The 13,915-nt window shown below is 40.1% G+C and overlaps 1 protein-coding gene across 3 annotated transcripts in view; it reads right to left on the bottom strand.

Moving 5' to 3' along the window:
- The window catches only part of LOC148079089 (uncharacterized), a 38,386-nt gene extending 30,693 nt beyond the window's left edge, over positions 1 to 7,693 (bottom strand). For all 3 annotated transcript variants that reach the window (XM_087790572.1, XM_087790573.1, XM_087790574.1), the window contains exons 1-4: positions 7,641 to 7,693; positions 3,743 to 4,103; positions 2,076 to 2,214; positions 940 to 2,017 (exon numbers count right to left, since the gene is read on the bottom strand). In XM_087790572.1, coding sequence (XP_087646698.1) covers positions 940 to 2,017; positions 2,076 to 2,214; positions 3,743 to 4,061 — 1,536 coding nt within the window. In that variant the 5' untranslated portion in view covers positions 4,062 to 4,103; positions 7,641 to 7,693. The remainder of the gene's footprint in view (positions 1 to 939; positions 2,018 to 2,075; positions 2,215 to 3,742; positions 4,104 to 7,640) is intronic.
- Between the last annotated feature and the right edge of the window lie 6,222 nt (positions 7,694 to 13,915).

The raw sequence follows: 13,915 nt of genomic DNA, 5'->3' as shown, positions 1-13,915 counted from the left end.
ACAAAAGAGTCACACATCACAACAACACACACACTGATGATACAATAGAGTCACACATCACAACAACACACACACTGATGATACAAAAGAGTCACACATCACAACAACACACACACTGATGATACAATAGAGTCACACATCACAACAACACACACACTGATGATACAATAGAGTCACACATCACAACAACACACACACACTAATGATACAATAGATTCACACATCACAAAAACACACACACACACTGATGACAGAATAGAGTCACACATCACAACAACACACACACACTGATGATACAATAGAGTCACACATCACAACAACACACACACTGATGATACAATAGAGTCACACATCACAACAACACACACAAACATACACACTTTAGTTTAAATATCTGCAGGTTGTGTGTAAAATACTCACATCCATGATCATATAAACTTTCACTCTTGTGTTAAACTATGGTTATCATCAAATGCAAGTTTACTTTCAAAACAATTTACTGGATATTTTTTCGTGTTGCAAAATCCCTAAAACTTAGAATGTATTTAACTTCCTATTAAAAAAAACAGTTTTGTACGATAAACATAACGACGACTCCAGCAGAATAAAGTCCTATATCTGGCAAAATCCATCGTCGGTTTTCAAACGTTAGAGAAAAAGTTTCTCTTTACAGCCATAAAAAAAACATCGATTCCTTAATTTTATAATCTGTGGCTAAAAAACCAACTGCTTCAGGGAGTCTTGTTCCAAAAACCTGTTGGTCCAACATGTTCGGTATCGTGACTGACGAAGTATTGGAAACGATTTGATCCCAACATGGCACCATAGCTCTTATGAAACTGACATCATTTGAGTCGAAGCACAAGGAGGTATAGAGGTTTCCTAAAGGGGACACTTGTTTATAAATCAAGTACAGAGAGGCAAAAAAAAAAGGAGTACCGTGCACTTGTTGGGCTTTTCTCCCGAGTGGACCCTCATGTGGATGAGGAGCTTGTACCGAGCGTTGAAGGGCCTACGTTTGCGGGGGCAGTCGGTCCAGTAGCAGGTAAAATCCTCCACCTTCCTCTGGTCCACGTGGAGCTTCTCTATGTGCCTGACCAGCTCCTCCTTTTGGTCGTAAGCGGCGCTGCAGTCCAGCCACCTGCAGCAGTGGCCCTCGTAGTCGTCCGGCTCCCCTTCTTCTTCCTCCAGCATCGGCACCCGCGGCAGGAAGTGGAGTCCGTGCCTCGCGTGGACCGGATGCTGCTGGGTCGGATCTTGAGGAAGGGTCCTGCCGTGGCATCTGGTGACGTAGACGTGCGGATGCGAGTGGTAGGGAGGCGGATTACCCGATGGCGTAGAAGTTTCGTCGATCGTGGTCATGGGCACGGGCGGCAGGACCCTGGTGTGGCCGCTCGTCTCCAACGTCCCTCGTTGGCTTCGGTCACCGGGAAGATGCTGCTGCTCCACCATCATGTTTGCCATCTGGGATTCCAGACCGCCTTCTTCTTCCAGCATCTCCTCCAGCTGGGCCACCCCTCGGGTGGACACTTGGTGGTGGTGTTGAGGGAAGTAGCTGCCCTTCACACCCGGGCAGTGGCCGTACCCTTCGGATTGGGTGGCAGTTGTGGGCTGGGGAGCCGGAGAACGGTGAGCGCCGTTGATGTACGCCACGAGCGAGGTGGGCGACGTGCGTATTATGGAGTTGAAGTCCACCCCCATCACGTCCGACAAAGGGGAAACCGAAAGGGCTCTTTTCTTCGCGCGGCTGCGACCAGGGCTTCCGGCGTCGCCCGCAAACAGGTAGGACGGCAGCGAGGCGGGCGTCCCGCCCGACGCCGTGGTCCCGGACATGGCCGTCGGGGGAGGGAAGCCCAGGGGGTCGCATCCCTCGCCGACCTGGGCGGAGCCGGACGGAAGCCCCAGCGGAGGGAGGATGCGGTAGCCGAACGGCCAGTCTTGCTTGCTGCTCAGCACCGACTGGGTGTCGAAAAGACTGAGCGTGGTCGATGCCAGGGACTCCCTGGAGAGCAAGGATCTGAAACACGTTGAAATATTATCCTCGCCGCGCCGTAGGAGAGACTAAAGAAGGGTACCTCGCATCGGCAGTGGGTGCCATCGCACCGTAAGGGGCGGTCTGTGGTTGATGAGTGAGATTGGTTGTGGGATCATCAGTCGCGTTTGTACCGGCGGTCTGGCCGAAAACTTCAATGACAGGTTTTGACCCCGTTGAACCTGGAACAATAAGAACTGTTAAGGAACCAGAATCCGACATTTTTTTGTGATTTCACTCTAATTTTGTTAATTTGAAAGATCTTGCGAAAAGTTTTGTATATCAGTGCGATCAGAATATTGAACGATTGAATTAAATGTTGATCTAACTTTCAGCCAATCACAGAGCATTATTTTTACAATGTTTTTATATTGAATTTAAAAGGAGGCGACTTTTTTAAATATGAAACTAAGGACATTTATTTTTTAATTTTTTAATTTAGACTTTAAATATCTGTATGTGTGTATATGTGTAATCCATTTATTTACTATTTAGAAGAAAACACAAACAATTTCTATCGCTATAAATACACATTAAATGACTTGATTAAATAAGATCCAAACTTTAAAGAAACAAAGTATTAATTTAAATAAAAGAAAAAATCGAACGTTTCAACATTACATTCATTCAATATTCCGATGACACTGATATACTTTTCTCCAAATGTTGTCCTTCACACCAGAACATCTACCTTCATATAACATTATAAAAACATTTAAACTTAAAATATTGAGCTTAAATAAAAATCCTTACACTTTTCCCTGCAAAATAGTTTTTTTTTTAAATCAAATAAACACAGATTTCCAACCAAAAAACAAAAATAAATGTTAATAATAATATTTCAATGAGCTATTGGGGTTGTTTTGCTTTATTAGCATTTTTAGTTTATAATGGTTTACTTTGTCCTTTTAGCCAAATTATGTTAAATTTAAGTTAAATAATTATATATATATATACAGTATGTGATATATATAAATGTGGTAGATATAAATATATATATATATATACATACATAAATATTCAAGATTGAGTTTTTTCATTTAATAATAATAATAATAATATACTATATACATAATTTAACTAAACATAAAAATGTTTTAAAATGATTGATTTTATGTGTTTAATATTTTAATTCTAGAAATTCAAAATACTTCATTCAATATAAAAAATATATTGTTACAATAGTTCCAGACATTACCAACAGAGCACCGAGCAACTGGATCAAACTTTCCATCATGCTGTCAGTATTATACCAACATTTAAAAAAATAAAAATAAAAATACTGAAATATTCAAATTCAAGTTAAATTTATAAAATGAAACAAAAATACAAACTTTCAATGTATCCAGAAAGTAATTTTTCAAAAATATAGTTTGAGATAATATTTCTAATAATAAAAAAAACACATTTTCCCGAGCCTTTGAAATTCAATATAAAGATGAATTGTCCGACAACACTATGATCCCAACATTTAGTGGTAATAATGATAATAATAGTAGCAAACATAGTAATACTCATGTTCTTTCAGTTTATCTCCGGTACCTTCAGGCGTGTTAATCTATCGCCTGCTTCAGACACTTCTGCTCATGTGATCCTGGTGTGGTTTAATGATCAATGAATATCAAAACATACGGATTTAATTTGAAACTTTTAAACAGCACTGTTAAGACTTCATTAACCCTGAGATCCACGAGATCTACTCCCTGTTACCTCTGAAGTTGTCGGTTCGAACCCCGGTCTGACTGGACCTGCTGGTCACCGGAGGTGGAAGAGGAACCTGCTGCCGAGGCTTGACTCCATGTTTCCTGTCCTTCATCAACGTCCTGTGGAGACTCAGAGCAGACATCGCGCTGTGGTGGTCCGGCTGTTTTCCCGCCATCATCCCGCCGCCCGTGACGAGTGAGGGGCTCTGCTGAGGGCGTTGGGGGGAAGACATGGGTATCCTCAAGGACTTGGAGCGATGGATCAGGCTCAGAGACGGAGACGCGCTCGATGGAGTCGCCAGCAGTTGACAACCTTTTCCGCTCATGTTGGCTTTGTTTCTTCATGAAGTATCAAAACAAGAAGAGTACTGCAGAGACAAACACGTTCTGTTACTTATTACTTTTAAGTACTAATAATTGGTGACTATGATACTTTTACTTTGACATTACTTTGACGTTACTGTCACACACATATATATATATATATATATATATATATAAACAAGCTAAAACAAGCTAAAACAAGACTAAGAAGGTTGCTAATGTAGCATGCAGCTTACAAGGTTGATAATGTAGCATGCCGCTAAGAAGGTTGATAATGTAGCATGCAGCTCACAAGGTTGATAATGTAGCATGCAGTTAACAAGGTTGCTAATGTAGCATGCCGTTAACAAGGTTGCTAATGTAGCATGCAGCTCACAAGGTTGATAATGTAGCATGCAGCTAACAAGGTTGATAATGTAGCATGCAGCCGACAAGGTTGCTAATGTAGCATGCAGCTAACAATATTGATGTAGCATGCAGTTAACAAGGTTGATAATGTAGCATACAGCTAACAAGGATACTAATATAGAATTTCTATAACAAGGTTGCCAATGTTGCATACAGCTAACAAGGTTGCTAATGTAGCAAGAGGCTAACAAGGTTGCCAATGTTGCATACAGCTAACAAGGTTGCTAATGTAGCATGCAGCTAACGAGGTTGCTAATGTAGCATGCAGCTAATAAGGTTGATATTGTAGCATGCAGTTAACAAGGTTGCCAATGTAGCATGCAGTTAACAAGGTTGCTAATGTAGCATGCAGCTAAGAAGGTTGATAATGTAGCATGCAGCTTACAAGGTTGATAATGTAGCATGCTGCTAAGAAGGTTGATAATGTAGCATGCAGTTAACAAGGTTGCCAATGTAGCATGCAGTTAACAAGGTTGCTAATGTAGCATGCAGCTCACAAGGTTGATAATGTAGCATGCAGTTAACAAGGTTGCTAATGTAGCATGCCGTTAACAAGGTTGCTAATGTAGCATGCAGCTCACAAGGTTGATAATGTAGCATGCAGCTAACAAGGTTGATAATGTAGCATGCAGCCGACAAGGTTGCTAATGTAGCATGCAGCTAACAATATTGATGTAGCATGCAGTTAACAAGGTTGATAATGTAGCATACAGCTAACAAGGATACTAATATAGAATGCAGCTAACAAGGTTGCCAATGTTGCATACAGCTAACAAGGTTGCTAATGTAGCAAGAGGCTAACAAGGTTGCCAATGTTGCATACAGCTAACAAGGTTGCTAATGTAGCATGCAGCTAACGAGGTTGCTAATGTAGCATGCAGCTAATAAGGTTGATATTGTAGCATGCAGTTAACGAGCTTGCTAATGTAGCATGCAGCTAACAAGGATACTCATGTAGCAAGAAGCTAACAAGGTTGCCAATGTAGCATGCAGTTAACAAGGTTGCTAATGTAGCATGCAGCTCACAAGGTTGATAATGTAGCATGCAGTTAACAAGGTTGCTAATGTAGCATGCCGTTAACAAGGTTGCTAATGTAGCATGCAGCTCACAAGGTTGATAATGTAGCATGCAGCTAACAAGGTTGATAATGTAGCATGCAGCTGACAAGGTTGCTAATGTAGCATGCAGCTAACAATATTGATGTAGCATGCAGTTAACAAGGTTGATAATGTAGCATACAGCTAACAAGGATACTAATATAGAATGCAGCTAACAAGGTTGCCAATGTTGCATACAGCTAACAAGGTTGCTAATGTAGCAAGAGGCTAACAAGGTTGCCAATGTTGCATACAGCTAACAAGGTTGATAATGTAGCATGCAGCTAACGAGGTTGCTAATGTAGCATGCAGCTAACAAGGTTGATATTGTAGCATGCAGTTAACGAGCTTGCTAATGTAGCATGCAGCTAACAAGGATACTCATGTAGCAAGAAGCTAACAAGGTTGCCAATGTAGCATGCAGTTAACAAGGTTGCTAATGTAGCATGCAGCTCACAAGGTTGATAATGTAGCATGCAGTTAACAAGGTTGCTAATGTAGCATGCCGTTAACAAGGTTGCTAATGTAGCATGCAGCTCAAAAGGTTGATAACGTAGCATGCAGCTAACAAGGTTGATAATGTAGCATGCAGCCGACAAGGTTGCTAATGTAGCATGCAGCTAACAATATTGATGTAGCATGCAGTTAACAAGGTTGATAATGTAGCATACAGCTAACAAGGATACTAATATAGAATGCAGCTAACAAGGTTGCCAATGTTGCATACAGCTAACAAGGTTGCTAATGTAGCAAGAGGCTAACAAGGTTGCCAATGTTGCATACAGCTAACAAGGTTGATAATGTAGGATGCAGCTAACGAAGTTGCTAATGTAGCATGCAGCTAACAAGGTTGATATTGTAGCATGCAGTTAACGAGCTTGCTAATGTAGCATGCAGCTAACAAGGTTACTCATGTAGCAAGAAGCTAACAAGGTTGCCAATGTAGCATGCCGTTAACAAGGCTGCTAATGTAGCATGCAGCTCACAAGGTTGATAATGTAGCATGCAGCTAACAAGGATACTCATGTAGCAAGAAGCTAACAAGGTTGCTAATGTAGCAAGAAGCTAACAAGGTTGCCAATGGTGCATGTAGCTAACAAGGTTGGTTATGTAGCATGCAGCTAATGAGGTTGCTAATGTAGCATGCAGCTAGCAAGGTTGATAATGTAGCATGCAGCTTACAAGGTTGCTAATGTAGCATGCAGCTAACAAGGTTGCTATTGTAGCATGCAGCTAACAAGGTTGCTTTTGTAGCATGCAGCTAACAAGGTTGCTAATGTAGCATGCAGCTAACAAGGTTGCTATTGTAGCTTGCAGCTAACAAGGTTGCTTTTGTAGCATGCAGCTAACAAGGTTGCTAATGTAGCATGCAGCTAACAAGGTTGCTAATGTAGCATGCAGCTAACAAGGTTGCTATTGTAGCATGCAGCTAACAAGGTTGCTTTTGTAGCATGCAGCTAACAAGGTTGCTAATGTAGCATGCAGCTAACAAGGTTGCTATTGTAGCATGCAGCTAACAAGGTTGCTTTTGTAGCATGCAGCTAACAAGGTTGCTAATGTAGCATGCAGCTAACAAGGTTGCTATTGTAGCATGCAGCTAACAAGGTTGCTTTTGTAGCATGCAGCTAACAAGGTTGCTAATGTAGCATGTAGCTAAAACGTACTTCTTCCTTCTACACTAACAATCCTCAAGCACTTACAGAAGTTACTTCTTAATCACTAACACCTTCAGTGAGTTTGTCGCGGGTCAACGATCCATGAATCGTTTACAGGCTGAAAATGAAGTCAACGTTTTTTTTTACCTTCTTTTTTATAAGAATGCAACTTAAAATATGTTGTGTCTCTAACAAAGTTTTCTTGTGGTTCTTGAACTCAAACTTGAATCTCAGATGTCAAGTTTCTTAAAATAATAATAACAAAAAAAGAGTAGTTAGCTTATTAGCTAACTATTAGCTAAAGGTTACGCTAACACCACTGAGGGGCAAAGCTTACATTTTTGTTTGTGGTTTTAGATTTAAAGTCAAAAGTCATTTGATAAATAAAGAGTTGATAGTCTGTGTGGTTCGATCACTTACCTGACGTCGTGTCAAGACTGGAGTGTGTGTGTGTGTGTGTGTGTGTGTGTGTGAACACCTGCTCTCTGTGGGTGTTTGTGTGGGAGTGACTGGGATTCCTTCAGTCCCTCCTCCCTTCGTCTCTCCATCCCTTCGTCTCTTCGTCTTTTCGTGTCTTCATGTCTTCGTGTCTTCGTCTTTTCTCACTCGTCTCTTCTCACTTGTCTCTTCGTCTTTTCTCACTCTTCTCTACGTCTTTTCTCACTCGTCTCTTCGTCTTTTCTCACTCGTCCCTTCGTCTTTTCTCACTCGTCTCTTCGTGTCTTCATCTCTTCGTCTTTTCTCACTCGTCTCTTCATCTCTTCTCATTCGTCTCTTCAACTCTTCTCACTCGTCTCTTCTCACTTGTCTCTTCGTGTCTTCATGTCTTCGTGTCTTCGTCTTTTCTCACTCGTCTCTTCTCACTTGTCTCTTCGTGTCTTCATGTCTTCGTGTCTTCGTCTTTTCTCACCTGTCTCTTCGTCTTTTTTCACTCGTCTCTTCTAGTCTTCGTCTCTTCGTCTTTTCTCACTCTTCTCTACGTCTTTTCTCACTCGTCTCTTCGTCTTTTCTCACTCGTCCCTTCATCTCTTCTCATTCGTCTCTTCGTCTCTTCTCACTCGTCTCTTCGTGTCTTCGTCTTTTCTCACTTGTCTCTTCGTCTTTTCTCACTCGTCTCTTCGTCTCTTCGTCTCTTTATCTCTTCGTCTCTTAATCTCTTCGTCTCTTCTCACTTGTCTCTTCGTGTCTTCGTCTTTTCTCACTTGTCTCTTCATCTCTTCTCATTCGTCTCTTCGTCTCTTCTCACTCGTCTCTTCGTGTCTTCGTCTTTTCTCACTTGTCTCTTCGTCTTTTCTCACTCGTCTCTTCGTCTCTTCGTCTCTTTATCTCTTCGTCTCTTAATCTCTTCGTCTCTTCTCACTTGTCTCTTCGTGTCTTCGTCTTTTCTCACTTGTCTCTTCGTCTTTTCTCACTCGTCTCTTCATCTCTTCGTCTCTTCGTCTCTTAATCTCTTCGTCTCTTCTCACTTGTCTCTTCGTGTCTTCGTCTTTTCTCACTTGTCTCTTCGTCTTTTCTCACTCGTCTCTTCATCTCTTCTCATTCGTCTCTTCGTCTCTTCTCACTCGTCTCTTCGTGTCTTCGTCTTTTCTCACTTGTCTCTTCGTCTTTTCTCACTCGTCTCTTCGTCTCTTCGTCTCTTTATCTCTTCGTCTCTTAATCTCTTCGTCTCTTCTCACTTGTCTCTTCGTGTCTTCGTCTTTTCTCACTTGTCTCTTCGTCTTTTCTCACTCGTCTCTTCATCTCTTCGTCTCTTCGTCTCTTTATCTCTTCGTCTCTTAATCTCTTCGTCTCTTCTCACTTGCCTCTTCGTGTCTTCGTCTTTTCTCACTTGTCTCTTCGTCTTTTCTCACTCGTCTCTTCATCTCTTCGTCTCTTCGTCTCTTTATCTCTTCGTCTCTTAATCTCTTCGTCTCTTCTCACTCGTCTCTTCTCACTCGTCTCTTCGTCTCTTCATCTCTTCATCTCTTCGTCTCTTCATCTCTTCGTCTCTTCGTCTCTTCATCTCTTCGTCTCTTCGTCTCTTTATCTCTTCATCTCTTCGTCTCTTCGTCTCTTCATCTCTTCGTCTCTTAATCTCTTCGTCTCTTCATCTCTTGGTCTCTTAATGTCTTCGTCTCTTCGTCTCTTCGTCTCTTCTCACTCGTCTCTTCTCACTCGTCTCTTCGTCTCTTCATCTCTTCGTCTCTTCGTCTCTTCATCTCTTCATCTCTTCGTCTCTTCGTCTCTTTATCTCTTCATCTCTTCGTCTCTTCGTCTCTTCATCTCTTCGTCTCTTAATCTCTTCGTCTCTTCATCTCTTGGTCTCTTAATGTCTTCGTCTCTTCGTCTCTTCGTCTCTTCTCACTCGTCTCTTCTCACTCGTCTCTTCGTCTCTTTATCTCTTCATCTCTTCGTCTCTTCGTCTCTTCATCTCTTCGTCTCTTAATCTCTTCGTCTCTTCATCTCTTGGTCTCTTAATGTCTTCGTCTCTTCGTCTCTTCTCACTCGTCTCTTCTCACTCGTCTCTTCGTCTCTTCATCTCTTCGTCTCTTCGTCTCTTCGTCTCTTCATCTCTTCGTCTCTACGTCTCTTTATCTCTTCATCTCTTCGTCTCTTCGTCTCTTCGTCTCTTCATCTCTTCGTCTCTTAATCTCTTCGTCTCTTCATCTCTTCGTCTCTACGTCTCTACGTCTCTTTATCTCTTCATCTCTTCGTCTCTTCGTCTCTTCGTCTCTTCGTCTCTTCATCTCTTCGTCTCTTCATCTCTTCATCTCTTCGTCTCTTCATCTCTTCATCTCTTCGTCTCTTCGTCTCTTCGTCTCTTCATCTCTTCGTCTCTTCATCTCTTCATCTCTTCGTCTCTTCATCTCTTTATCTCTTCATCTCTTCGTCTCTTCGTCTCTTCATCTCTTCGTCTCTTCATCTCTTCATCTCTTCGTCTCTTCATCTCTTTGTCTCTTCGTCTCTTCGTCTCTTTATCTCTTCATCTCTTCGTCTCTTCGTCTCTTCGTCTCTTTATCTCTTCATCTCTTCGTCTCTTCGTCTCTTTATCTCTTCATCTCTTCGTCTCTTCGTCTCTTCATCTCTTCGTCTCTTAATCTCTTCGTCTCTTCATCTCTTCGTCTCTTAATCTCTTCGTCTCTTCTCACTCGTCTCTTCGTCTCTTCGTCTCTTCATCTCTTTATCTCTTCATCTCTTCGTCTCTTCATCTCTTGGTCTCTTAATGTCTTCGTCTCTTCTCACTCGTCTCTTCGTCTCTTCATCTCTTCATCTCTTCGTCTCTTCGTCTCTTCATCTCTTCGTCTCTACGTCTCTTTATCTCTTCATCTCTTCGTCTCTTCGTCTCTTCGTCTCTTCGTCTCTTCATCTCTTCGTCTCTTAATCTCTTCGTCTCTTCATCTCTTCGTCTCTACGTCTCTTTATCTCTTCATCTCTTCGTCTCTTCGTCTCTTCGTCTCTTCATCTCTTCGTCTCTTTATCTCTTCGTCTCTTAATCTCTTCGTCTCTTCTCACTCGTCTCTTCGTCTCTTCATCTCTTCGTCTCTTCGTCTCTTTATCTCATCGTCTCTTAATCTCTTCGTCTCTTCTCACTCGTCTCTTCGTCTCTTCATCTCTTCGTCTCTTCGTCTCTTTATCTCTTCGTCTCTTAATCTCTTCGTCTCTTCTCACTTGTCTCTTCGTCTCTTCATCTCTTCGTCTCTTCGTCTCTTCATCCCTTCGTCTCTTCGTCTCTTCATCTCTTTATCTCTTCATCTCTTCGTCTCTTCATCTCTTCGTCTCTTAATCTCTTCGTCTCTTCTCACTCGTCTCACACAAACACACAAACTATTCTCCATATCGTCTGACAATGTGTTTGTGGTATCCTTTGTGTTATCTCAGTGTCAAGGTGACCCAAAGGCCCCATAAAAAATGTGTTTGTCGTATCCTTTGTGTTATCAAAGGGTCAAGGTTATCCAAAGGCCCCATAAAAAATGTGTTTGTGGTATCCTTTGTGTTATCCCAGGGTCAAGGTTATCCAAAGGCCCCATAAAAAATGTGTTTGCAGTATCCCTTGTGTTATCTCAGGGTCAACATGACCCAAAGACCCCATTATAAATGTGTTTGTGGTATCCCTTGTGTTATATCAGGTTCAAGGTGATCCAAAGGCCCCATAAAAATGTGTTTGTGGTATCCCTTGTGTTATCTCAGGATTAAGGGGACCCTGAGATAACACAAGGGTTAAAATGCATTTTTATTTTGTTAATTGAAATACATTTTAATATTTAACTTTTAAAAAAAGAGCATTTACATTATAAGTTATGGAGTATTTCCCTTCGCTGCAAAAACTTTTCCAAATAAAACAAAAACTGTGTCGTGTTTTTCTAACAGCGGCAACACAATAAAACCCACAACCAATGTACCCATTTAAAGACACATATTTTCTCCATCTTATCTTGTTTCACCACATCATTCCACCTAAATTGACAGAAATAAATCAGTATTTATAATACGTTTAGTTTGAATTATACCAACTGTATTATGATAACTAAGTACACAGAAAAGTACTAACGATGATTATGTTAGTACGATCATAGTAATAGTTGTTGCATCCTCTGACTAACTATGGCAGAATAATTGTCTTGATAAATGATAATATTTGTGATTAATGAAATGAACATGTAAACGCAGGTGAAGGTCAGACTTCATCTGTTGGATCTTCTCGAGGACACTTCGCCGCTGGACGCCGAGTCTTTCCCCACGTCGCCATGGAAACCAGCGTGAAGGATAAACTCATAAATTAAGGGATTACTCTTATGAAAATATGAATTACACGGTCGTCCACGGTCACTCCAGGAGGAAAAAAAGAAGCTAAGATTTATTAGCACCTGTTGGCGATGATTGTGAAAATACATCAAGACGTTTGACAACATTAAAAACACACCACATGTGTTTTTTTAATTATCCAAATTGACCAGTGGACGTTTGAGATGATTAAACCTGTCACGTGGGAGGGGAGGGGGGGGGGGGACCCCTGGTGGTCAGCAATTCATTGCACAGAAACATATTGTCCTTCGTTGAGTCTTACAATATTTAAACGATCATTATTAAAATGTCTTCCTGGTTTATTGTCCTCGTCATGTTACGTGACTTTAAATATATATATATATATATATATATATATATATGTTGTTCTCTTCTGTCGCCAGCAGGGGGTGCTGCCACTACACACTGAGTGCTGTCTGTTCACAGAGAAACCTTTTAGAAATGAACCCTAAATAATTGTCTTTTTATTAACTCGAGGTACAACAAAAACTCGTTCTCGTTTCACGAGAAGTTTGTTTTTTAGAAGTACTTATGTTATGACATATTTGTATTCTCAGGCAGTCGTTTATTTATTGTTTAATAAGAACGGGATTTGTAAACAATAGAAGAGAAGAAATACGTGAAGATAAAATCAATTTAAACAATTTAATCAATAAAGTTTTACCTTACCTTACCTTACCTTACCTTAATTTGATGAATAAATACTGTATTTATTTTTATTTCATGCTCAATTTACCAGCGTGGCCATTTAATTCTAGTGTTAACAGGAGAGAACACGATTTAAAATAATTTTAATAAAGAAATAAATGCTAAATAAGCCTTTTGCACTTAAAAAAAAGTTAAAAAAAAGACTATTTTATCAATAATAAAAGGGTAATAGATATTACTACACAGATTAAACATTGAATTTATCACAGTAAATGGTTTAACATAATTAATTTTTACATTGTATTTCTTAGACTGATTTTTTTTTTATGTTTAATAAATTTACACTGAATATTTTTTACATTCTTTTTTTTTATACTGACTTTTTTATGTTACATTATTTTACACTGAATAACCAAATACATTTAATTTCTCAGACTGAATTTTTTAACAGGTAATTTTGACATTCAATTATTTTCACATTCACGTTATTTACACTGCAGTTTTTAAATTTGTATGTTTTTTTTAACTATGTATTGTTTTTGATTGTTAAAGCACCTTGTGACCCTGGTCTAGTAAGATCTTTACAAATAACTATTACTTACTTACTTGTGATTGTGGGGACAAACAATGTTGTTACACGTCCAAACATTTGTCCAGTAGATGGCACTGCAGTTTAAAAATAAGGTAAAGTTTCAACAGAACTGTTTTTGCTGTATAATATATTGAAGAACAGAGAGTGTCATCTCATGGGCTCTGATACAGTTTCATGAATCTCTGTCTTTGATGATCTACTGACTCCTTCAAGAAACATCTGTGTTTGATGATCTACTGACTCCTTCAAGAAACATCTGTGTTTGATGATCTACTGACTCCTTCAAGAAACATCTGTGTTTGATGATCTACTGACTCCTTCAAGAAACATGTGTTTGATGATCTACTGACTCCTTCAAGAAACATGTGTTTGATGATCTACTGACTCCTTCAAGAAACATCTGTGTTTGATGATCTACTGACTCCTTCAAGAAACATCTGTGTTTGATGATCTACTGACTCCTTCAAGAAACATCTGTGTTTGATGATCTACTGACTCCTTCAAGAAACATCTCAACACACTTTTATTCGTGCTTTTCCCGGATTTTCTGAGACTCTTGAGTTTGTCTTGGATTTATCTTAATCTTAAGTATGTATTTTATTGAGTATTGTTTTAATTGACCCTGGTCTGGAAACGTACGTACTTACTTACAGGTCGGTCCAATTCAAGAGTC

This window comes from Callionymus lyra, chromosome 5 (assembly GCF_982586985.1).
Source record: "Callionymus lyra chromosome 5, fCalLyr1.hap1.1, whole genome shotgun sequence".
Classification (NCBI taxonomy): domain Eukaryota; kingdom Metazoa; phylum Chordata; class Actinopteri; order Syngnathiformes; family Callionymidae; genus Callionymus; species Callionymus lyra.
This window is presented reverse-complemented; position numbering and strand designations above follow the sequence as displayed.